This window comes from Scyliorhinus canicula, chromosome 21 (genome assembly GCF_902713615.1).
Source record: "Scyliorhinus canicula chromosome 21, sScyCan1.1, whole genome shotgun sequence".
NCBI lineage: Eukaryota > Metazoa > Chordata > Chondrichthyes > Carcharhiniformes > Scyliorhinidae > Scyliorhinus > Scyliorhinus canicula.
In genome coordinates this window covers 31926245-31953599 of record NC_052166.1, presented here as the reverse complement: position 1 = coordinate 31953599, position 27355 = coordinate 31926245, and the positions used below count along the sequence as shown (strand labels likewise).

General features: G+C 44.8%; 1 protein-coding gene across 10 annotated transcripts in view; it reads right to left on the bottom strand.

The window, feature by feature from the left end:
* The window catches only part of LOC119955607 (astrotactin-2-like), a 1814189-nt gene that overhangs the window by 1106456 nt on the left and 680378 nt on the right, over positions 1–27355 (bottom strand). For 9 of the 10 annotated variants that reach the window (XM_038781996.1, XM_038781994.1, XM_038781999.1 and 6 more), the window contains one exon: positions 6883–6987. The exons of the other annotated variant lie outside the window; for it this stretch is intronic. In XM_038781996.1, coding sequence (XP_038637924.1) covers positions 6883–6987 — 105 coding nt within the window. The remainder of the gene's footprint in view (positions 1–6882; positions 6988–27355) is intronic. 10 annotated transcript variants of the gene reach the window in all.

Here is a 27355-nt window from a genome sequence, read left to right as displayed (position 1 = left end):
GAACAGTGCTACCCACTAATTTTGGTCGGGATAATGGTTTTGTTCCTCTTCTCTCACTTTTCATATCGATCTATGAGAATCTTACGATGAACAGCTAACATTGCAAAACCATGTCAGCCACCTTTTACCAGTTTAAAAAAATATATAGCTGGGTATGACAACTGCTCGGCCTAAGACTGTAAGAAACTACAGAGTTGCCCAACCGATAATGTGAACCCACCTCCTATCTATTGACTCTGTCTATATCTCCCGTTGCCTCGGGAAAGCAGGCAACAGAATCAAAGACCCCACCCACCCAGGGTATTCTCTCTTCCAACCTCTTGCACCAGGCAGAAGATATGTCTGAGAACACGCAGCAACGGATTCAAAAACAGCTGCTTCCCCGCTGTTACCAGACTCCTGAATGGCCCTCTTATGGACTGAACTGATCTCTCCATGACGTGGAAAAATATAATAAAGACAAATTCATCGAGGTTCAATTAAAGAAATTTATTTGACACAAATATTTGCAGAGAGGGCCCTGGTCTGGCTACATAGCCATTCCACAGTACTATGAGATTAGACTGAAGAAAGCATATCTTTATAGTCTGAAACAACAGCTCCAGAAGCAAACAGCTTTGCCCACATGAAACAAATCTTGGAAAGTACGTAAGCTGAAATACGTAGTATGTATGTAATTGCCCTTGGCTGAAAACAACTCGAGTATGCATTTTGTTGCCCTTTAGAAGAACATCATTTCACGATAAGGTCGAGTCCAAAATACTAAGCAGTATTTTGTTTACGTCACCTGACCTACTTATTTTCATTCAAAAGCAGTGTTAAAATATAGTCAAGCATTCCCAGCATGCTTCTAAGTGGGCAACACATTAATTTCACTTCCACACTCCACGAATCTACTCTGCTGTGTCTCACTGTACTCAGTATGCTTCATCCGATGTCTAGGTCTATGCATTTATATTGTGTACCTATCCCATGTCCTGTGTTTTTCATTATGGTACAATCTGATTGTACTGTACGCAAAACAATACTTTTCACTGCATCGTGGTACACGTGACAATAAATCTAAATCTAATCATTGACACACCATTCATAGCGAGCATTTTGTGCTGATGTTTTCAAAACTGGAGGACTAAGTTAAATGTGTAACTGAACTTAAGACTGTGAATGGCCCTGGCAATGTCCCAGCGGTGGTGCTGAGTAGCTCGACCTCCTGAACTCATTGAAATCCGAGCCAAGCGGTTTCAGTATAACGGCAAATTGTCATCCACAAATATGAAAAATTGCCCAGGAAAATATTTTCAAAATAAAAAATCAATTGCCAAATAAAAGCAAATCTGAAACAAAAACAGAAAATGCAGGATAATGCTTATTTACTCCCGGGTAAACTAGAAAATGATGGAAGGAATCATTAACAGTGCTATGATGTAGCAATTACCCATCAATAAACTGTCAAATATTGGTGTCCCTCTTATGAGGGTGACTCTGGTGGGGGTGGGGGGGGGGGGGGGGGGGGCAGGGTTCTGTTGGGCAGTAGTTGCATTATGGGTGAGGGGAGGATGGTCATCGGATGGACTTTGGGGATAACTACCTTAAAACGAGTTACCCCCATGGCCCACTGCAAGGTGCGTCACTTCAGGGTTACACTTGCAAACACCTGAACCAATTCTCATCCACGTGAATCCTGACCCTGAGAACTGGAGACTCACACAGGTTGGAGTGTATGATGCCCAGCCAATTAACAGGATGGAAATGGGCCAAATTAACCCACTTGCATCCTTCTGCTGGTGTGGGGTGCGAACCTTGATGCCGCCACCAGTGGGGGACTCGAACATTGGAGGGCTCTTATCCTGTTTGTTGTCTAATGCTGGACTCTGCTGCATTGGGAACTCTGCCACCGATGGCAGGGAACTCAGCTCCCTGTCTTGGACGGAGAGAACCATAGAATCCCGACAGTGCAGAAGGAGGCGATTCGGCCCATCGAGTGCAGCAGCCCTCAAAAAGAGCACCCACCCTACGAAGGCCCCATTCCTGTAACCCCATAACCCCACCTAACCTGCACATCGTTGGAACCAAGGGGAAATTTAGCATGGCCAATCCACCTAACCTGCTCATCTTTGGACGGTGGGAGAAAACCGGAGCACCCGGAGGAAACCCACGCTCACACAGCAGGAATGTGAAAACTCCACACAGACAGTCACTCAAGGCTGGAATCTAACCTGGATCCCTGGCACTGTGAGACAGCCGTGCTCGTCACTGTGCCACTGATCGTTCGCCATTATTATGTAACAATTCTGGAACTCCCCGACGAACAGTAGCATGGCAACCTCATATTAACTACAGCGGTTCAAGAATGAGACTTGCCACCCTCAAAATGGGAAACTGGAGGTGGGGAACAATAAGTACCAGCCTGGCAAGAAGTTGCCTTAGCAAAGCAGCTGAAACAATGAACTATTATAATGACAATGTGGGGCTACTGAATATTGCATCACCGGTGCAGTGTTTTAGTGAGTGGGGTGATGAGCACATGGTTTGTTCGATACTCACCGAGTGAGAGGGGTGGACAAGTGAATTCTTTGGTATCCCTGAAAGGTGGGAGGCAATACTGCAGTATCTCTTTCATGGAAGTTTTTTTTTCTCTCTGAGATAACATTAGCAATGGCCGAGGATGAACAATCTCAGTGAAATTCAGACACTTCATGAATGGAGGATAATAGCGGCAATTTTATTAAAGTGCTGTCATAGTAATGACAAATAAAGAACATGTTTCCACTTTTGTAGTCATAAGCACAAGCAATCTAGCTGGCAATTGACTCATTGATAATAATTTGTCTATTTCTCATGCCTGGATAGCTTCAGGATAGGTAATGCTTAACCATGACTTGAGGTAATGCCCAGTGTCATCAGAGAATCCCTGCAGCACAAAAGGAGGCCATTCAGCTCATTGAGTCTGCACCAAGTACCAACCGACTCAAGAACAGTTTCTTCCCTGCTGCCGTCAGACTTTTGAATGGACCTATCTCGTATTAAGTTGATCTTTTCTCTACACCTTGGTATAACTGTAACATTATATTCTGCAGTCTCTCCTTCCTTCCCTACGTACGGTATGCCTTGTTTGTATAGCATGCAAGAAACAATACTTTTCACTGTATACTAATACACGTGACCATAATAAATCAAATCAAATCAAATCTTCCATCTCCCATCCCATCCACCCAACCTCACCTAACCCATACGTCTTTGGACATTAAAAGGGGACTTTTAGCATGACCAGTCCACCGAATCTGCACATCTTTGGACTGTGAGAGGATACCAGACCACCCGGGCGCAACCCATGCAGGCGCTGGGCAACATGCAAACTCCACAAGTCTCCGAAGGTCAGAATCGAACTCGGTTCCCTCATGCTGTGAGGCAGCAGTGCTAACCACGGTGCCACCCACATTAAAATGAATTTCTAAAAGTGCCCTTTTCCTTGCCGTTCCAACTTAATTCAGATCACCTTAGTCACAGCTGCCTCCTCTGCAATTTCCAGAAACAATTTCTTTTCAGCCTCGCAACCTTAAATTAACTGAGGTTACTCCAGGGCAAGTGGCTCCTTAAAGCTAATTGCCATCAAGTAGGCCCTCAAATTTCACAAGTGGATCACTGCTCGTTCAAGTTGTGATGTGAAAAGTTGATATTCATGTTGGCATTTAGCACAGGGGTATTTGCATTAATAGATAGGATAATCTGCCACTTACAATTGACGTTGAAAGGGTAAATCAGACCCCAAATGATTCTATGCCAGGTTGCATCTGATGAAAAACATGTTGGGCTTCCCTATTGGTACTGTATGGGGTCAGTGAGTTGATCCAGTGAACAGCTGAACCAAACAGCTCTGGAAGGTTATTCATTTGATCTCTAGTGTGTACTGAATGATTCCATGTGGGATTACTGTTGGGGTCCTTTTAATGGCCCCAGTGTATCCAGGTGAGGAAGAAGCAAATCCATAAAAGTTGGCAGTTTTGTTTATTGACACTGATTCCCTGCAGTGCTCTGAGCTTTGGAGGAACACAATTTTCTCCTCGTTACTGAAGGCTATAACTTGTGCAGTGTCAGGGATCCCTGTCATTCTCAAGTACTTTCACAAAGTTTCTGCAGCAGGAACCCTGAAGCTTCTTTCCTCACTCCGCTTTGTGGCACTTTAAGAAAAATCAACACACGCTGGTGGTATAACCTGGAATTTCTGTATCTGTCCATTTCGCTGAACAGCACATTTCCTAAACTCCTGTTATGGAAAGCCATTTTAGGTTCAGAAAGCCAGAGGTCATTTGCTTTATGACGGAAAAAAAAATACATTTAACAAACGAGTTATGATTTCCGCTGATGTTATAACCAGACAGGAAAGTCCCCAAATGGAACGCTGGCTCAATAGGCCGTAACTTTTATTTATTTTTATAAAACATGGAGAAACAGAGTTACAGTGCCACTAATTAGTTTTAATAACAAGAATAAAACATTTGTTAAACGTTAAAACATTGGATTATGGTTCAACAGGCCTTTACTCAGTCCTTGGCACACAAGTATATCTCTTAAGGTACAATGGTCTCATTAACACAGTCTCTTTTCAGCACAAAAGACTCTGTTCTAGTACCTTTAACATCAGACCGCTTGGAAACTTCTCTTCATTTCTCTAGTTTCCTTAACTAGCTGCTCTTCAAATCTCTGCACATATTTTCTTAACTATTACTCAACGTTCTCGCTTTTCTTCTTGCAAAGCTGAGAGAGATGTTTCCTTTCTAGCCTTCTCAGCCAACTGCTTCTCGCCAAGCTTTGAGTGCTGCCTTCTGTCTCACTACCCATCTCGAACTTCAATCAAATTAACTAAACAAAAACTAAAAATTGTCTCAACCTCAGAAGGCACCAGTTGCTAAGCTACATGCACATATCTCTGCTGGCCTATTTACTTGTCATACCATAGCCCTCTCTAAGCGCAATAGACACACATTTGGAACTCAACCAACCCCATACATACAAATGCCTTTGTCCAATGTGAATCTAGCTATGGGTTTTATAGAAGATAGAACAGAGAACATACAGTGCAGAAGGAGGCCATTTGGCCCATCAAATTTGCACTGAACCACGTAAGTCCTCACTTCCACCCTATTCCCGTAATCCAATAACTCCTCCTAACCTTTTTGGACACTAAAGGGCAATTTAACTTGGCTAATCCACCTAACATGCATGTCTATGGACTGTGAAAGGAAAACGGAGCACCCGGAGGAAACCCATGCAGACACTGGGAGAACGTGCAGACTCCGCACAGACAGTGACCCAGCGGGGAAACCTGGGACCCTGATGCTGTGAAGCCACAGTGCTAGCCACTGTGCTACCCCAAAATCACAAAAACGTTAAATGAAACACATTTGAAATTATACTTCATTTCTAATGTTTATGACAAATATAATTCCCTTAAAAACTACCTTTGTTTTCCGAAAACATGAAATGTGTAGGTTTCCATGGGAGAACTTCCAGGTGGTCTGTAAACCAGCTGACAAGTGCCTTAGAATTTCAAGGTCTCCTTTGTGAATGGGGTGTTGCCATTCTGGATGTTAGGAAACATATCTAGCCATCAAGACAGAACTAGAATAATGTCAAAGAAGAATATAATGCTTCCGTCATTCAAACAGAGGATGGGATTCTCTGCCCCCCCCCCCTCCCCCCGCTATGTGTTTCTCAGCGACCCGCCTCGGATTGGTGGTGGAGTCTTCTGGTCCCACCGCGGGCAATGAGATTTTGCATGGAATCCACCCCTCGCTTCCCGGAAATATTGTGGTGGTGGGGCGCCATAGGGGGAAACCAGAAGATCCCACCGATGGCATGAACGGATGGAAGACTTTGCCCAATGAACAAAATCTGCAGTGTATTACGTGCGTGTGGATGTCTATCAAGTGTGGAACTTGTGTCAACGAGCCATGGACCCATTAATTTGTGCTTTTGTAGATCTGAAAAAAAGGACACTTAGGGCTGGATTATCCACTGTTGGGATTCTCCGTTGCGCAGGCAGCCTGGAGATTTCCCAATGGTGTGGGGCTGCCCACAGTGGGAAACCCCATTGGCCGGCTGGCGAGACGGAGAATCCTGGGAGAGTGCCGCACCAGAAATATGATGCGGCACGACGGAGAATTCTGCCCTTGGTGTTTACAATTAACACCAGTTTGTTTAACTTCCATCTCCAAGATTCTGAATTTCCCTTCCCTCTTATTGACTTGCCTTCCTTCATGTTTTCCTTGGAGACCTGTCGGCCGCCTTCGAAGGCCAATTCAACAACACTGTAGAATCAATCACCCTGGTTAATATTACAGTGGCAATGTTGAGCGGCGTACTATTTGCAATGAGTTCAAACCAGTTTAGCTCAAGCTAGTACAACACCAGAATCTGCAAAAACATTTAAGTGTACTTCAGCATAAATTGCTCGTAAAAACCTAGACAGACATTCGTTCATCGTTTTCCACAAATCAATTTGATGAAAAAGACAGGACTATTCTGAAATTTGCTAATTATGAATTGCCACATATCAGCGATGAGTTGCAGTCAGCATAGGGGACAGGATTCTCTGGCCTCGTCTGTGGCGGGACCCGTTGCGAGAGAGAATGGAAAACTTTCAGCAGCAGCAGACAATCCCAGCTGCGAACAAGGATGGACAATTCCGATCTAGGTTTGTGTTCCACCCTGAGATATAAACAGAGACTTGGACAAACGTTTAACTTTCATGGCAGTCTGAATTGAAAACTTACGGCATTCCGATACCTGCTAAATTAAGTTAAAAATCATGAATTTGACCACCGCTCTCATTCCTGGCTGCAATTTCACAAGGTGACCAAGACATGTCGATGATCTAAATACCTTTGCTTCTTCGCCTGCCTCTATGTTCCGAGTAAAAGGTGAGATGCGTCTCATCATCTGCTTCGGTACCAGAATCCTCTTCTGCTCTTAGAATTCCACTGACACCTAGAAATAAAAAAAAAGACACGGCTACTTGACCTGCAATAGATAAATTACCTCCTTTTGTTAAGTTCAGGAAGATGGCACAAAGTCAAGGTCCAGAAGCCAAATCGTCACAAAGAGTGAAGCAGAAAGGAGAATTGAGGCAAATCTTAAAATGGCATTTGGTTAACCGTAACTTTGGATTTTAAAAGTGCAGGGATTGAAAGTGGAAGGATGAGCCAATAGAGCTGAACTGCTGCTCAGTTCGAACTGCTTATATCCATGATGAGGAAAGGTTTTTATTCTGGGAATCTATACTTAACACAGTGAGACGATAACAAGGAAAAGGTCCTGCAACAAATAATATGGACAACTTTACAAAATCTCAACACTTGCTTTCTGGTCATTAAGATGAAGAATGTCAGTTTCAAATGCACATCGCCCGGCGTCAATATCAAGCATTCTCGTGTCTGGTATGGCACAACTCGGCACAGGGAAAATCCGCCCCCCCCCCTCCGATTCACTTAAACATGTTCCTCAAATCCAACTTCACATAATCTTCATCTCCTGCCCCGCGTGTTATTTTCCTGCTCCCACAACAATCATCTCACTCCTGTAGGGGTGATGTGGCCAAATAAGGGACAGTTTTGTGCTGGAGGTCCATGTTCACGAGCATCCGGCTAGAAACTGACCAACTGGACAAGCCTTAAAATTGGCAGTGCGTGTGGATGGCAGGAGCGTGAGCTTCCAGAACCTGCAATACCCAACGTGGCAGGGTTAAACTCTAAACCCAGTGATCACCAGAAACTGATTTCTCCTGGGCACTGAGAGTGATAGTTGGTAATGAAGAGAACAAGTCCCTCTTCTCCCTATCGCCCTCTAAAAGAGAAGTAATCATTTGCAAAAGGGAAAGGAGGCAAGGCAATTATGGATTCCCTGACTTAACCACCCTCCTCTTGAAACACAATATCGAAGCGACTTAGAAAATATGGCGTCTCTTTATTTCTAAGATCAGCATGGCCAGAATGCAAAAATTATGGGGTGATTTTCTGAGACCCGCGGCGGGCCGGGGAAATCGGTGCAACCGCGCCATGACGCCCCACGCCGGTGTGCGATTCTTCGAGATGTGGAGAATGGGCGGCATTTTCGCCGGCGTGTTTGGCGCAGCCCCGGCCACTGGAATCGGTGGGAGCGCCGATTCCCCATCCCAGATGGCCCGAGCGGCTGCGCCGATACGACAGAGTCCCGCTGGCGCCATTCACCCCTGGTCACTGCCGGCGGGAACTCTGTGGGAACAGTCAGGGGGCGGCCTGTGGGTGGGGGGTGGGGGGGGGGAAAGGAGGGGGTGCTCCTTCACCGGGGTAGGGCCTCAGATGGGGTCTGGCCTGTGATCGGGGCCCACCGATCGGCGGGCCGGCCTCTCCCCCCCCCCACCGGACCTACTTTCTGGCACGCCGGCCCCTGACTCCGTGTTGAGTCGGGGCCGCCACGCTAAAGAAGTTCTCCGCATATGCGCAGTTTGGCACGGCCCAACAGCGCATGTGCGGTTTGGCGCGCCGCCCATTTAGCACCGCGAAAAGTGGCTGGAGCGGCGTGAACCGCTCCAGCGCCCTGCTGGCCCCCTAACGGCGTTAACGATGGCATTACGACGGCGTTAACGACGGCGCGAACACTTGGGCTCCATATCGGAGAATCGCCCCCTATATTTTTGTCATATCACTTGAAACAAACTATTGAAACAACAAGCTCACAGCACAGGGACCCGGGTTCAATTCCCACTTTGGGTGGCTGTTCGTTGTTTGCACGTTCTCCCCGTGCCTGCGTCGGTTTCCTCTTGGTGCTTCGGGTTTCCTCCCACAGTCCAAAGATGTGCAGGTTAGGTTTGTTCGTCATTTTAAAATTGCCCTTAGTGTCCAAAGGTTAAGAGGGTTTATGAAGTTGGAGCGAGGAAGTGGGCCTGTGTGAGGTGCTCTTTCAGAGGGTAGGTGCAAACTCGATGGGCCGAATGGCCTCCTTCTGCACTGAAGGGACTCTATGATTCCTTACAATCTACAAGCAATCATTGACAACACAAGATACCAGGAAACAATTGATGTCTCCATATTGTGTGTGTTTGTCGGGAACAGATCCTTGCCTGATTAGTTGTGCTGCAAACCTGGAAAAGTCCAACTGTACAGTGCATTGGAGTCACATAGACGTTCTCTCAGTGAGATGCAAAATGCCCCTCCTGTCTCATTATCTTGTCAAACTCGCAACCTTCGAAACTGGGTTCCTCAGTGCCTTGTCGATTGCACTGCAGGAGGACCGCAGCAATTTTTCAACTGAGGCGACAAACAAAGACAGCAAGAGCTTGCTTTTGACTATTTGTTAGCTAAACCATAGGATCCTTTTTGACTTCAAACAAAAGGAGAGTGCAACACTGTGACACAAAGGGAGGATACTTTAAATAATAGTTATTTCAATGTGCCTTGGCGCATTCCTCTCAAGTATGGATTTTTGAATCCAACTTTGGATGAAACATTTAACAATGTCATAGTTCTGATTTATATTTATGTAAAACATCATGCCCACATAGCCACAGCATTGGCCAACCCTCACAGAACTGCTGATGTTCAACACACTAGTCCGAGAATGAGTACGTGGCTGAAAAGGTGGTGGGCGTGCATTGGGGGAGGGGTTGGGGGGTTTAGATTCCTGGGCATTGGTTTTGGTTCTGGGGAGGTGGGGCCAGTACAAACTTGACAGGTTACACCTGGGCAGGACCAGGACTGACGTCTTGGGGTGTACTGGCTGGAGTGCTTGGGGAGGGTTAAACTAATATGGCGGGGGGTAGGAACCTCTGCAAGGATTCAGAGCAGGGGAAAATCAAGAAGAAAGAGAAAAAGACGCAAGGAGAATAAGAAAAATTATGGAGAAATCAAGATCAGGACTCAGTAAAAAAATAATCAAGGTACATGGAAAGGATTAGCCTTAAGGTCTTGTACCTGAACGCTTGGAGCATTCAAAATAAAATGGATGAATTAGTTGCACAGATATGATATAATTGGGATAACGGAGTCATGGCTCCAAGGTGACCAAGGATGGGAACTAAACATGTGTTTAGGAAGGACAGGCAGAAAAGCAAAGGAGGTGGAGTTCAAGGTTGACTAAAGAAGATCTTGATACAATGTTGAGTAAAGATATTAGCACAGATGATGTGGAATCTGTATGGGTCGAGTTAAGAAACACCAAGGGCAAAAAAATATTTTGTGGGAGTGACTTACAGACCACTAAGGAATATAGGAGGGAAGGCGTGGTAAGGGTATTGAATTGGATGATAAGGCATGATCATAATGAATGGTCGAGCAGGCTCAAAGGGCCGAATGGCCTACTCCTGCTTCTATTTCTATGTATGTTTCTATGAAAGAAAGTTACATGAACTGACAATAATTGAACTCTCCTTTTCCCAGGTCATACACCTGGTAGGCTGAAGAAAGTGGAGTAGAATGTCTGCTCCCACACTCTTGTGAATCACCTTCTTAGCTCGCTGACAGGAGATGTGTAAAGTTGCAGCAAAAGAACTCTTTGTGATTTGCCATGCATCTGATGAGGAAACAATGAGCAGGTCTTCGATGTTTTACTCAGTATCTCCTCAGAGTGCAAGGGCTGAGACTGCGCTGAATGGAGATAAGGGGACACATGTGGCGACTAGGGGCTTTTCACAGTAACTTCATTTTGAAGCCTACTTGTGACAATAAGCGATTTTCATTTCATTTCATTTCAATGGTGCAGTGGTTAGCACTTCTGCCTACTGTGCTGATCCCAGCCCCGGATCACTGTCTGTGAGGAGTTTGCACACTCTTCCCATGTCAGCGTTGGTTTCAACCCCACAACCCAAATATATGCAGGTTAGGTGGATTGGCCATGCTGAATTGCCCCTTAATTGAAAAGTTCATGCTCCTAGTCTTGGACAAGCCCTTGCATCAGGGAGAGAAAGAAAATTGTACGTCAACCGAACAAAACTGACAGGAAAACTCATAATCGGTCACAGGACAGCATTACCAACAAAACATGGTCCAGAATGCTTAACAGAAAGAGAATTCAAGAAATCTTGTGACAAAAAAACTAAATAATTTTCAGCAAGTTACACGTGATGGATTATTCTTAAATTAAGTTCAGATTGACAAGGGCTTGTGCAATCTGATCACCTCACCTTTAGTTTTGTTGCCGCAGGGATGATTGAAAAATCATATCATGATCTGTGCCAAACTGATTTGAAAGCCAAACATATTATTAATTGGACATTTTATTTTTTAATGGAATGCTTGACATGTCAGTAAATCAGGCTCCAGTATTTACAGTTAATAAGACCAATTAATGCTAATTATTTCCAGGAACAAAAGGATTTAGTTCATGCAGCTTCCAGTGACATGTTTGCTATGTGGGGCACTTAGCAAAGGAGCTAATAAGTGATGGCTGTGCAAGTCCCTTATTTTACAAATGTCAAGCTTGAGTTATCTCCGCCTCAAGCACCAAACAGAGAGATGGGAAAGCTGCAAGTCTGTTTTTACTGACTTAAAATAAGCATTTCTTGCAGTCCAAACAAGCCCTCTGGACACATCAATACAGGAATGATTAATTGCTAGGTAGTAGGGTAATATAGCCTTTCCTGCCACAGGTGAAACACTGGAAACAAAAGCACTCTTAGCTTCCTGACCTGTTTTATGGTCCCGGGTATGTTCAAGCAGGTACTTCTACAACAAAGAAACACATTGCTGTCATTCTGTAGCCCACATCCCTGGAGATTTAACGCAAAGCTCCGCCTGCAATATTTAAAACAACCATCTCATGGGTTCAGTGTAGGTCACAAGAGCTTGCCGCCGTGTAACACGTGCAGAGAATGAGAAGGAGTGAAATCGCTCCGGGGCGATCAACCAGCCTGAACTGCTCCCTCAAGACGGCTGAATACAAATAGTCTAACAGAGTGTTGCTCGGAAAGATCAAGTAGAAGTAAAAAGAATCAGCTCTGGTATGTTCATCAGTATTGACTGTACTGAACAACTTAGTGCTTGCTATCATATTTAATGTGTGTCGATTCTTGGATGGAGTCAACATCTCCTGTTGTATGTTCATTCCTGTACAAAAAAATACCTATGGGGTCCCTGGGACTCCCACCTCTTCAGGCCCTCCCACACCCCCTTACAGGCACCCCCTTCCAGGACCCCCATTCGTCATTTGTCACCCCCCCACCCCAACCTCCCGGAGGCCCCTACTTACCTACCCTGCACACCCCCACATTCCCCCACCCTCTTTTCATGGTATGACCCCCCTCGGGCCCTGGCCCTTGGTGGTGCCACCATGGCCCTGGACACCCTTTCACTGGCACCCAGTGAGGGTGGCAGTGCCAGGGTGTTAGCTGGGCAGTCCCAAGATGCCCACATTCCATGGGGAGGGCCAGGCTGTAAATTGTCACCCACCATATCATCCCCCCCCCCCCCCCTCCCCCCCCCCCCCCCCCCCCCCCCCCCCCCCCCCCCCCCCCCCCCCCCCCCCACCCCCTCATGCCCGCCACTAAACATGCTGGCAGGAGCTTGGGAGAATTAAGTCTAAAGATTGCTGTGTAAGTAAAGTGAACCAAAAGTTACCAGAAGTGACAACGGGCCAGTTGTTAGAACAGAAGAGAAATCTGAAACAAAACAATATGTTGCAAATACGTAGCAAGTCAAACACTTCAAGTTGGAACAAGGTAAATGAGTAAAATGTTCACTTTGCTTCTCTCCACAGGTCCCACGCCTGACGTGTTGATTGAGTGTTTCCTGATTTTTCAATTTAAGTTTAAGGTTCAGTGATGGCTTCCTTTCATTCTTAAGAAGGGAAATGGAACCCGGAGGGTATTGTTTGCATACCTGCCCAGATCACAGCTCACTGGCACTTTGGCCACATCTGGTTAACTGGTAATTGTAGCTGAGAAATCACTATCCTGTAAATTTTCTGTTGACATTGAGCAGCGCCAAATAGGTTTTCAAGGCTCTCACGTGTCCCGGATTTTAACGTTTTTCTTTGCATTGCAATTGTGAGGCAAACATAGCACATATCCCGGGCGTGTGTGTGTATGTGTGTGTGTGAGTGTGGGGAGGGGGGAGACTTCAGATCTAAATTATGCTGCAGTTTGTACTGACGTGAATCCAAATCTGTGTTGATTGACACAGTCCATAGCTGGCCTATCACCTGGATGAGCACAGTGCAGACCTAAGGCTCCTGGTGTGTGAAGCAGACAATAGAAAATTCTCAGCGAGCTTGACAAGGCAGATGATGAAATGCTGTTTCCCATGGCTAGGGAGACTCGGGGCCACAGCTCAGGATAAGGAGTTATCCACTTATGGCTGGGATGAGGAGATAAATGTTCAGTTAGAAGGTTGTGAATCTTTGAATTCTCTACCCAGGGGGCTGTGGATGTTCAGCTGATGTGCGGATACAAGACTGAGATTGATAGATTTGTTTTGGCCACAAAGGAATCAAGGGCGAGGGGGATAGGTTGGAAAGTGAGGCTGAGATTGAGACTCAGCCATAATCTTATTGAATGGCAGAACAGACTTGAGTGGGCGTATGGCCCATGGCGCTCCTACTGTTTTATGCTGTTATACCAGTGACACTAAGGTGAACCATACAGATTTGATGATAAAATGGTAATAACTTTAAACAAAAAGCCTTTGCATTTGTTTTGACACTTTTCAGATAGTCCCACTGCAGACAGGTTTACTTTGAAAATAGAAAATGAAAATATGCAACATAACTGTAGTAACAAGCACTGACAAATAGGTGAACCAAACAAAAAGACGTTAGTCTGTATATTATTAAAATCAAACTGATTTAAAAATAGTAAACATTGTTATAAATTTGCAGTTAAGACATTGACTGCTTTGGTGACCTTATACATTTGGTGTCTTGACATTCAATGGCATTACCATCGCTGAATCCCCCACTATCAAAATCCTGGAGTTACCATTGGTCAGAAACTGAACTGGTCTGGCCACATTAATAATGCGGCTATCAGGGCAGGTCAAAGACTCGGAACCCAAGGTGAGTAAATTACCTCCTGACCCCCCCCCCCCCCCCCCCCCCCCCCAAAGCCTGTCCATGATCGACAAGGCAGATGTCAGGAGTATAATGGAATACTCTCCAGTTGCCTGGATGAGTGCAGCTTCAACACCCCTTGAGAAGCTCAACACTATTCAGGACAAAGCGGCCCATTGATTGCTCCTCTTCCACAAATATTCAAACCTTTCATCACCGATGAACAGTGGCAGCCATGTGTACCATCTACAAGATGCACTCCAGTAACTCACCAAGGTTCTTAGACAACACCTTCCAAACCCACAATCACTAGCACCTAGAAGGACAAAAGCAGCAGATACCTGAGAACCTCACCTCCAAGTCACTCACCACCTTGAATTGGAAGTATATTGCCGTTCATTCACTGTCGCTGGAGCAACAGCCTGGAACTCCCTCCCTAACAGCACAGTGGGTGTGCCTACACCTCAAGGACTGCAACGGTTCAAGAAGACAACTCACCACCACCTTATGAAGGGCAACTAGTGATCCAAATTAAATGCGTGCCTAATCAGATATGCCCACATCCAGTAAATTAACTTTTAAAGAATATAGTACTGGACCTTTAGCTTGAAGGTTCATACCAGTAAAAGTTTGTCAACACAATTGGATCATGTCCTGGAACAAGAAAACTCTACATAGTCTGATTACAGGGAATAATGGTTAATGTTCAACACTTTACAATTAATTTCCTAGAACATCCTTTCCTGTTTCATGTTATGACCGCCAGATGCTATAAGATGGTTATGTTTTAAATCGTCTTTAATTGAAGCTGAACTGAAATAATAAAAAAGGACATGTGACTTGCAACCTGTTGTGGCCAATAATCAGCTTGTGCAGGCTTGGTTACCATGGGAGTCAGCGGCCCAGGTCAAGGGCTATTGTAATCCATGTACCAAATTTCACATTGGAGAAGAAAGGATAGAGCAATTGGTGTTGCCTTGGAAACCCACAGGCTGGGGTATACTGCCATCAGAACAGAGAATCCCACTGCCGGAGAATTCGTCCCAATGTTTACTCATTTGATTATTGCAGCAAAAAGTTTCAGAACTTGAAATCTTTGAAATTGTATTGCCTGATCCCTTTAAGTCAGTCACTGGGAATTCAAAATTCATTTTCAAAAGTTATCAGTCTCCACGGGGATCGTAACCTCTGCCCAGTTTATTTTGTGTCCTCTTTCATTTTTTTTTGCACTTGAATTTCGCAGACACTGGGCTTTCCGCCCATGTGTCTAGGGATCCTCACGCTAATTTGAGACCTGCTTGACAATTTGCATCTATAAATTAAAAATGCTTGCTGAGAGAGTCGATGAAAGAAACAGGTCACTTAGAAAATAATGCAGACAAAATCCAGAACAGCTGACACAGCCCCGCAAAAAAAGCTGACAATTCAACTGAAAGCCAACAAATCACAACAGCCCTGATTAGTCGACGATGAACACGGCCACTTCATCATGGTAAACTAAATTATGTTTCAGCATATGGTAGGCACATCATATTTGACAATTCAGACCTTTTTCTCCCCCATGAAATATCCCTCTGATATGAACAAAAGTTATGCTGAAAGGGCATTGGGGCTTGAGTTTTTCGTGACTGAAGCCATGGTAATGATTGATATGTCAATTATAACTACCGCAGGGTCACACTGAAGTAAACAGAATGGCATTTTTTGCAGTAGTGGATATGAAGGCTTACAAAGAGGATTCTGACCACTACAACTCCAACAGTAAGCATTGCTCCAAGAAAACAGCATTTACATTGCACCTTCAACGTAGTAAAATGCATCACGGCAATTCACAGGAATGCGATCAAATAATATCTGACTCCCATTAACAAACGGTACTTCTGGGCAGGTGGCCAAAGGGTTGTCATATTTTATTCTTGGGATGTATGTCACCGGTAAGGCTAGCATTTATTGTCCACCCCCAATTGTCTTTGAGAAGGAGGTGTTGAGCTGATTTCTTGAACAGTTGCACATGGTGCTCAATAAACCTACAGTCCTGTTAATGCGAAAATCCAGGATTTTGAGTTATTTCGATTTAGATTTGTAACTTTAGTATTGAAGGAGGTTTTTTTTAAATTTAAACTACCCAATTCTTGTTTTTTCCAATTCAGGGGCAATGTAGTGTGGCGGATCCACCTACCCTTCACATCTTTGGGTTGTGGGGGTCAGACCCACGCAGAAACAGGGAGAATGTGCAAATTCCATACAGACAGTGATCTGGGGCCGGGATCGACCCCGGGTCCTCAGTGCTGTGAGGCAGCAGTGCTAACCACTGCGCCACCGTGCTCTCCCTGGTTGATCAGTAAATTTGTGGCTGATACAAAAATTGGTGGGGTGGTAAATAGTGAGGAGGATAGCCTTCTATTCCACTAAGGAGAAAAGGTTTTCCTGTCTACTTTACCTATGCCCCTCATAATTTTCTGCATCTCAACCACGTCCAGCCTCAGCCTCCTCTGCTCCAAGCAAAACAACCCCAGTCTATCCAATCTCTTCATGACTACAACTCTCCAGCCCAGGTAAATCGCCTCTGCACCCTTTCCAGTAGTATCACATCCCTCCTATAATGTGGATTCCAGAACACAATATCTAACGTGGCATAACCAATGTTTTATACAGTTCCAGCATAACCGCCCTGCTCTTAAACTCTATGCCTCGACTAATAAAGGCAGATATACCATATGCCTTCTTTTTTTTTTTCTTTTTTTTTAAATTTAGATTACCCAATTATTTTTTCCAATTAAGGGGCAATTTAGCGTGGCCAATCCACCTACTCTGCACATTTTTGGGTTGTGGGGGCAAAACCCACGCTGACACGGGGAGAATGTGCAAACTCCGCACGGACAGTGACCCAGAGCCGGGATCGAACCTGGGACCTCAGCGCCGTGAGGAGGTTGTGCTAACCACTAGGCCACCGTGCTGCCCACCATATGCCTTCTTAACAACTTATCCACCTGCTCTGCTACCTTAAGGGATTAAAGAAACAGGTCACTTAGAAAATAATGCAGACAAAGATACCTCTGATCTTCGGTGTTTCGCAGGATCCTGTCATTTATCATGTATTCCCTTGTCTGGTCTGTCCTGCCGAAGTGCATCACCTCACACTTATCCGGAATAAATTCCATTTGCCACTGATCAGCCCATCTGACCAGCCTGTCTATATACTCCTAACAGCACTGTGGATGTACCTACATCACTTGGATTGCAGCGGTTCAAGGAGGTTGCTCACCACTACCTTTTCAATGGGAATTAGAGATGGACAGCAAATGCTGGCCGAGCCATTGAAGTCTACAACCGTAAAAATGCATTTTAAAAATAGTGTCATGATAGTGGGAGAAAGAGAGAATCTGTGAGCAAATTCCACCTTACATTTATTGTACAGGTGAGGTCCCTTGAAGATATTTAGGTTGTTTATGCTTTTTGTTGGTGCAATTGGAGTTTACTACGAGTTACTCTCTGAAGTCAAAATGTCTTAATTTTGGGTGGAATATAGATATCCAAATGTTAAAATAGAGTGGTTGCTCCAAGTCTGACAGTTAACCCATCAGAAAACAGTACAGTGAGCATAGCACAGCAGAATGCTGCCGATGTTGATAGGGATTATTTATCTACCAATAATTGCAAACTGCAGTAATAATGGAAATGATTAATTTTCCAGGCTATCAGTACACAGTTCAGTAATAAAAAAGGAAGGTCATATTGAAGCATATAGGATTCTCAGGGGGCTTGCCAGGTAGAGGTTGTTTGCCTTGTGGAAGAGTCTCGGACCAGAGGGTATCATCGTATTAGATCATTACTGATCTCATTGAATGGCAGAGCATACTTGATGGGCCAAACGGCCAACTTCTCCTCTTACGTTTGATACCTATTATCTGTGATCTAGCAAATATAGAGCAGAACCCATGTGTCCCCCGTCCCCCAAATGCTTAGCAGATCGCCGCGAATTCACCTGTGCGTGTGCAAGAAATTCCCAGCATTTTTTGAGTTGTGAAATATACCGACTTCTGTCAACAAACACTAATACATAGGGCACCTGAAATGGTTGTCATACTTCAAACATGGTGGCCTTCTGAAGAGCAGAAATTACATTCATGTATTAGCTTTTGGCTGCTTCATAATGATATCCTTCACCCGTGATGTGTTGATCCCCAAACATATGCAATATCCACAAGAGAACAACTTCATGAGAACTGATTCGATGTCCCGCATGCAGGCAAACATAACCTTGCTGCCTCACACATTTTTTGATTTACATGTGGGCAGCACGGTAGCATAGTGGTTAGCATAAATGCTTCACAGCTCCAGGGTCCCAGGTTCGATTCCCGGCTAGGTCACTGTCTGTGCGGAGTCTGCACGTCCTCCCCGTGTGTGCGTGGGTTTCCTCCGGGTGCTCCGGTTTCCTCCCACAGTCCAAAGATGTGCGGGTTAGGTTGATTGGCTATGCTAAATTGCCCGTAGTGTCCTAAAAAGTAAGGTTAAGGGGGGGTTGTTGGGTTACGGGTATGGGGTGGATACGTGGGTTTGAGTAGGGTGATCATGGCTCGGCACAACATCGAGGGCCGAGGGGCCTGTTCTGTGCTGTACTGTTCTATGGTCTATGTTCTATGTTGCTCCAGTTGCGCAAATGCGCTTACATGGGATTTGCAGAAAAATACATTAATACAATAAATCTGTTGGCATTTCTGTGCAAACTGTTGTGATACTTCTTGAATGCGCCTGGATCATTTTAATCTTCTCCACTAGTTATGGTTAAAACATGTAAGAGTAATTCAATAAACTGAGCCGGCATTCAACTGATATGCCTTTCAATGTCCACTGTGTGGCACCATCACCCTAAAATATTGCTATGCCAATGTAGCCTTGAGGATCTTGCACTTTGCCCTTTCCCAGCCACAGTGCGAGGGAAATTTATGAAACAGTGATGCCTTTCACCTAAGGCATTACTGCCTTGCATAATATTCTAGGTTTCATCCTTGAATTCAAGTGGCTTCAAGTCTTTGATCCATTCCTGTCCCTCTGTAGCCCACAAGCACCACAGCCCTCTAAGAACTCTGCAGTCCTCCAACACCTGTCATGCTGCCAGCATTTCCTTTGTCTCATAATGACAGCTCAGAGATGTCCTCCCAAAACATTTCTATCTCTCTCATCACCTCTTTCCCTCCTCTAATCCCCTCTTTAAAACCTTCCATTTTGAGCAAGCTTTTAGTCGCCCCTCATACTTCCTCCTCCCAATTTGCCTGTTCCTGTTTCCATGATAAGCTGCAATGCAAATATAAGTTGTCTTGCTGCTTCACACTCTCTCTGAATTTGTGACATACTCTTACACCATCTGGATGGAGTTACTATGTTGCTACGAACAAGTTGCACCTCTCTTGGTAGACAATGGTGATTATGTGTTTGAGATTTTTCTATCTCTGACAATTGCTATAAATACATCCTTGTTTTGTCATTGAGTCAATAACAGAAGACTACTGGAAAGTAGGTTGAGTCAGAATCCATGAAAGTTGTTCAAAGGTTCATGAATAGAGTGGGGGGTGATATTTGTTATGGGCCAGGGTTTTGAGAACCCCAAAGTGTTTCATGGAGTTCACCTGACCCACAACTTTTAATAGATTGTGGCATGGGGAGCACATGGCCCACTCTACAGGTTTGGGAGAGCAGAAATGGAAAAGTATTTTTCAAAGCAAAACAATGTTTATTCTATGCACTCAAGTTAACCTTTTAAAAACATACAGTGAACATCTTAGCAACCATCAATTCAAATAAAACCCCCAAAGAATACAACACTAAGTAATCCTTGAGCTTTCCTTTTCACATCCATAAGACTTTAAACAAAACCTTTTAACAGAAGCACCTCAGGTTTAAATTCACTACTGAGAACAGTTACCACATTAAAATCAGCAAATAGACATTCATAAGCTTGCATAGATTCACACACATCCTGTTGTAATAGCAGCTTCTCCAAAACTAAAATGAAACCAAACCCACCCTGCAGCAAAAAGCTTAAAGCAAAAGTAAAAAGCTGACAGAGCCCAGGTCCACCCACTCTCTGACATCACTGCAGTAAAAAACACCCATTTCTTAAAGGTACTCTCACTACAGATAGTTATATACACACCCATTTATAAACACCCATTTATTAAAGGTACTCTCATATGACATTATTCACATGACAACAAAGGAATACAATATATTTTAGGTATGATTTAAATTTGACTTCATGAGATAAAGGACTGAATTTCTAAACAAACTTCTACTCTTTTGTAAATCAGGGTTTAACCACTGCTGCTGCCGGGCAACACGGTAACATAGTGGTTAGCATAGTTGCTTCACAGCTCCAGGGTCCCAGGTTCGATTCCTGGCTTGGGTCAATGTGCAGAGTCTGCAATTTCTCCCCGTGTCTGCGTGGGTTTCGTCCGGGTGCTCCGGTTTCCTCCCACAGTCCACAGATGTGCGGGTTAGGTGGATTGGACATGCTAAATTGCCCTTAGTGTCCAAAACAGGTTAATTGGGGTTACTGGGTTATGGGAATAGGGTGGAGGCGTGGGCTTGAGTACGGTGCTCTTTCCAAGGGCCGGTGCAGACTTGATGGGCTGAATGACCTCCTTCTGCACTGTAAATTCCATGGCTCTAATCTGTTCTTCTACGGAGACAGTGCTTGAGCAAACTGAGATATGAATAATTTAAATTATATAGCTTGACAGATTTTAAAGTGTATTTGTTTGTTACCAATGTAGTGTAAGAGGTAATTCAAACTCTAATATACTTATGAGACACAATATACATCATAGCAGGTAATAGTGCAACATCTAACATTTTGCTCTCTCTTGTAGACATAATGGCAAGGAAAGCCTGCAGTAAGATGTTGCTTTAAAATTCATGGCCGGGATTCTCCGATCCTGCGGCCAAGTTCTGACGCCAGCGTCAAAAGTAGCGTGAACCACTCCGGCGTCAATGGGCCTCCAGGCCCAAATATCCACCCCTTCTCAGGGTGCTAGTACAGCGCCGGAGTGGTGTCCGCTGCTCCAGCCGGCGCAGGTTCATGCATGCGCGTCACTGCCAGCACGAGTTTGTGCATGCATGTGGGTTCCCATTCCCAGGCAATATTGCTGAGCTCTACAGGGCCCCGGCGCAGAGGAACATATGTCCCTGACAGAAATAGACCGCCGGCCGATCGGTAGGCCCCGATCGTGGACTCGGCGGGCACTCGGCCCGTCAAGGCGCGGAGAATCGCCGGGGGGTGGGCACTTCCAACGGCCCCCAAACGGCGCGGCAGCGATCCCGCGGGCGCCCGAGAATCTGCGCCGGGGAATTAACAGGCTGGCGCCAGAGCGGAGTGGCGAGAATCCCGCCCCATGTTTGCCTCACCTCTGCAGACTCTTAAATAGTCTGTGTTAGCACAATGAGACCAAAAATCTCATATGCTGGCAACAAGTGAAAGAACAATTACGGAAATGGCTGAACTGACACCGAAGATTTACCAAATATTGCACCACAGTGGGCTTCACAGTGAAGCTAAGTGGTGTAAAAATCAGTACGCTGTTATATGTGATGGGTGGTTGTAAAGATGATATCCTGGTCAGTCACAGGATCAACAAAGAAAAAGCTACCTACAATTAAGGAATAAAAAGCACTTGACGTCTACTTCAGTCTGCGAAGGAATACCATTTTGTGGGTTGAATTTCACAAGCGGACCCAACACACAAGGGGAAAGTATTGATACATTTATCAGTGGTCTGTGTCGACCTGCAGAAAACTATGGCAGCTTAAAACATGAACTAATCAGGAACAGAATTGTTGTTGGAATTTTGGATGAAGCATTGTGTGACCGCCGTGCAGGCAGGAAATGATTTAACCTTCACAAAAGCAATTCAACTGAACAGACAAGCTGAGGTCAGGAAGCAAAATCGTTCAGTGATTCCAAGTGGTAGGGTGAACTGTACCCAAAAACAATTGAGTGAGTGGAGTACGTGAAATTTAAAAGGAGAGGAGATTGTCACACAGAACCAAGGAAGGCAGGAAGAGAGTGTTATATTTTAAATAATGACTTATCTAAAATATATATATTACTCTTGAATCCACCAGGATGATAAAATGACCAATAGTCTTCTTGTTGAAAGCTGAACTATTTAATGAGTAATAAAATAATAAACTGTGAGTCCTTTTACTCAATATTAAATTAACAATAAAGAATTAAAGTACAATACAGATAACTATATAACTATACACTATTATAACAAACTAGTTCTAACTTCTCTCATCTCGCTATTCTATGTCTTGCTTGTTCACTGTTCTGAATCACATCATCATCTGCATCATCTGACTTAGAAAAGGCGAGAAACCAGTTCTTATAGTATCTGACTGTGAGCGATCTAGTATTGAAATGACTACTACATTTACATACATTGATCATGAGTATTGATATCTGAATATCATGACAGAGAGTCTATCGACCACACAGCTAGCTGTAATCGGTGTGGCAGGAAGAAACATAGGTAGAAACGCTGTCCCGCAAAGCAGACTTAATGCCATTTTTGCTGGAAGATGGGTCAGTTCCAAGCTGTGTACTGTAGCAAGAAGCCTGTACTGAATAAGCAAAAAGAAAAGCCTTTGAAAGGTGGCAAGAGCCATGAGTTGGAGGTACCGATGATATTGAGATGCCTGCCCTTGGAGAGATCAAGGAACCAAGTGGAAACTACGGAAGTGTTGTTAACCAAGTCAGACACTGGTGCAGCAGTTTCAGTTTTTTCCGATGCCGTGGTTGGAGAAATATTCTCTTCCACCGTTCTCCAAAAAAAACCAACAGGAGCTAGCAGGTATAGAATTTAAGGTCATAGGACAACACCCCTTCAATATAGACAGAGAAAAGCCACTGAAACCTTGTATGTGATCCTGAATCGGAGCTGATCATTCTTCAGCGGAAAATCTGTATCAATTTACATCTGCTTTTCAGAGTGGAATAACTGAAAAGGATAAATGATTAGGCAAACAACCTCGGAGCTGAATTTCCACAGCTGTTCACAGGTCTGGGAAATCTTTTAAAAAAAATTTAGAGTACCCAATTAATTTTTTCCAATTAAGGGGCAATTTAGCGTGTTAAATCCACCTAACCTGCACACCTTTGGGTTGTGGGGGCGAATCCCATGCAAACACGGGAAGAATGTGCAAACTCCACACGGACAGTGACCCAGAGCCGGGATCGAACCTGGGACCTCGGCGGTGTGAGACTGCAGTGCTACCACTGCGCCACGGTGCTGCCCTTGGTCTGGGAAATCTTAAGGCAGTGTACCATATCACTATGTCCAGAATCAAAGCCAGTATGCCTGTTTACATCCAGAAAAATGTCTGCATCCACTCTTACCAAAGGTAAAGGAGGAAATTGACTCTATGTTGAAGCAAGGGGTTAGTTTTCTTGTGACAGAACCAACAAGCTGGTGTTCAAGATGGTCTCAGCGTCAAAACCCAATAGATTTGAAGTCAGGAATGAGTGCGGAGACAGCTACGTCCAGAGGCAGGCTGAGTGGAAGGCCTACCTGTGCTCCAGTGCTTTTTTGGATTAATGACAGAAAATATTGGAACAGCACTCCAGTCTTCCCATGCACGTCCATGCCCCATACATGCCTATGGCCTCTCATACCTTCCATGTCATAAAATTCCCCTCTACCTACTTAATGTCCTGTCATGCTAAGAAATGTCCCTCCACCGAACCCCCGTTGCCTCTTATAACTCCAATGCTCCCATTTCCTCCATGACCTCTCATAGCTCTAATGCCCCGCCACATGCCCATAGAACATAGAACATTACAGCGCAGTACAGGCCCTTCGGCCCTCGATGTTGTGCCGACATGTGAAACCACTCTAAAGCCCATCTACACTATTCCCTTATCATCCATATGTCTATCCAATGACCATTTAAATGCCCTTAATGTTGGCGAGCCCACTACTGTTGCAGGCAGGGCATTCCACGCCCTTACTACTCTCTGAGTAAAGAACCTACCTCTGACTTCTGTCCTATATCTATCTCCCCTCAATTTAAATCTATGTCGCCTCGTGGCCCCTTATTTCCCCTCTACCAACTTACTGCCAACTCAGGCAAACCCACATCCCCACCCATCACTCTTTGTCCTGTGCACCTCCGTGCCACCTCACCTCATATCCTTTGAAAGGTCTTTGACAGCTCTGACAGATTGACAGTTATTTGGCAGCTTTGACATGATGTGACAGAACAATTGAACGTAGGGAACTTGGTGACTGCTCTCTCTGTACCCGACATATTTTCAGCTTTGAGCTGCTATTAATGGTCGGATGCATCCCTCAACTTGAAATTGTGATAACCAATTTAAGCTCATCCAAATGTGGAAATTGGGGCTTAGCTGAAGAATTGACAGTTTGAAGATATATGTTTGAAGGAAAAAGAATAGTCTGGTATCATGGGAAATAATTTCAAGATTGGGCACAAAACAAATGTGGCACATGTTTCTTGATCTCTTTTTAGGTAGAAATGCAGAGGATAATATCACAACCCAGTGGGAAGTAACAGTAAGCCGTGGTAAAGGATTTCCATTTCCTTTTACTGCAATGTCACAGAAATGCATTTAAAGCAATTGTCCTTTCAGTTACTCCCAATAATGAGAAAGTGCAGTACAAAACAAACTCTGCTCAACAAGCCACAGAAATTCAAACTAATGAATTCAAGTAATATTTTCTCAACATCTGTTTGTTTTGTGCACAAAGGGAATTCTGTTCCACTGTCTTCCTCATCATTATGGTTTACCAGAGGTTTGATGCCAATCAAGCCTCTCTGGAACAGTGATAATATGCCTGGTTCACAACTTCAATAAGAAGTCTCACAACACCAGGTTAAAGTCCAACAGGTTTGTTTAAAATCATTAGCTCTCAGAGCACTGCTCCTTCCTCAGGTGAATGAAGAGCTGGGTTCCAGAAACATATATATGTAAACAAAGTCAAAGGTGCAATACAATACGTAGAATGCGAGTCTTTGCAGGTAATTAAGTCTACAGGTTAATTCTACAGGTCTACCTGCAGACAATTACATGGAAAGACTCACATTCAAAGTATCGTATTGCATCTTTGACTTTTTCTACGTATATAGTTTCTGGACCCCACCTCTTCATTCACCTGAGGAAGGAGCAGTGCTCTGAAAGCTAGTGATTTGAAACAAACCTGTTGGACTTTAACCTGGTGTTGTAAGACTTCTTACTGTGCTCACCCCAGTCCAATGCCGGCATCTCCACATCATCACAACTTCAAGATGCTTGATGCTTGGAAATCACAATTCAATCTCCGTTTTGGCCACTTTGATTAATTGATTGGAGAAAAGCTATTGTGCACTTTTGAATATTGTGGTTTGTCGTGGTCATGTGACTTCTGAGGTAACCTTTGGTCAAAGGATTGAGGCAGAAGCCATTTTACACAACAGATGGAACACCGTTATTACTCATTTTGAATTAATTCCAAGTAGTTTTTTGCTCTGGATCCATATCAAATAGGAACTGTGTTGAGATAATTTTTGCTCGTTTCATTTGCGGGTTCTTGTGTCCATCAGAGTACGTTTATCTACTTGCTCTTTGCTTTCTTTGAAGTCAACCTTCAGATGATAGAATCGTACCATAACATCAGCCCCCCCCCCTGCCCCCCCCCCCCCCGCTGCAATTTTTAGATTTAGGATTTCATGTTTTGAAGCAACTCTGCGGTTATTCCACTCAAGAATTATTGCAAAGCTGATTATTTAGCTTATTATTATTAACTAGTACTGACAGCACTGATAAATCTCCACTCTTCAGGCGTCAGAGAGTTCATTATTAGATGCACTGTCCCATGAAAATTGGTAATGAGAAATCGTAATCACTTTCGTGAGTCCCAATTAAATATTGCAATTATTCTGTACCGACAGGTAAATTGTGCAGCGTTTCTAGAGGATGCAGCAGAGGTTCAAATTGTCCTGCAGAATCAGGAAAATGAGGTTACATATCGACACCCACTGAAATCTCATGGAGCAAGCACACAGAAAAAAGGCGACAAAGGATAATCGGGCCCATTATTGCTCCATTATGTAGTGTGACTACGTGCACTACACATCAATCACCGGCAGTTCTGACCCCTCAGGAGGCAGAGAGGCAAAAGGAAAATAATGTTCAGCCAATTCTTGGATAAACTGAGAAATTTCTCCATAACTCCTGAAGACAATTGAGAAGTAGGCCCTGGTTACTTTGGATAAATGGTCAAACATACGTCAATTAGGTCACTCCCAGCTCCGGGTTTCTCAAGGAATACAGGACTAGAACTGACCAATCCAAACCTCACTTGGATCCCAAGAGATCAGAAGTCTTGCATGCTTTATGTTTGTTGTGCTGCAATAGCCCAAAAACGCATATAAACAGTTGACGTGTGATGCACTATCAATTATGACGAGACGAGAGTACAATGTAATCGAAGCTTTATTACACAGAGATGTGTGGCCTCCTACAGCAGCTGACGAAATGGCTGATGTACGGAGAGCACACATATTTATACTCCGCCTACTGGATGGAGCCAGCAGGCAGGGATCTACTCCCGTACCTGCAATACAGGGGACTGCTACAACGAGACAAGAGTAGAATGTAATCGAGGCTTTATTACAGAGATGTGTGGCCTCCTACAGCAGCTGACGAAATGGCTGATGTACGGAGAACACACATATTTATACTCCGCCTACTGGGCGGAACCAACAGACAAGGATCTACCCCCGTACCTATAGTACAGGGGCCTTACCGTAAAACCCATATATATACAGTATAATACATCAGTGGTGACGACCACAACGTGTCATGTGGCCTCACTTCTCCAAATGCCTATGGGACCAAAATATGGTGTGGGATTCTCCGCTACCCGGTGGGGTGGGTGGCCCCGGCGGGACGGAGTGGCATGAACCACTCCCGCGTTGGGCCGCCCCAAAGGTGCAGAATTCTTCGTACCTTCAGGGGCTAGGCTCGCCCCAGAGTGGTTGGCACCCCACCGGCTGGCAGGAAAGGGGCTTGGCGCCACTCCAACCGGCGCTGAGGGCCTCCGCAGGCCGGCGCAAGTCGGCGCATGCGTGGGAGCGCCAGCGCATGCTGGCGTCATCACCGTACATTCGCAGAGGGATTCGCTTGCGCACCAGGAATGGCGGAGGACTACAGCCTTTGGTGCGGAACAATAGACTGCCCCCATGGCACAGGCCCGCCCGTTGATCGATGGGCCCTGACCGCGGGCCAGGCCATCGTGGGGGCATCTCCCGGGGCCAGATCCCCCCGTGACCCCCCCCA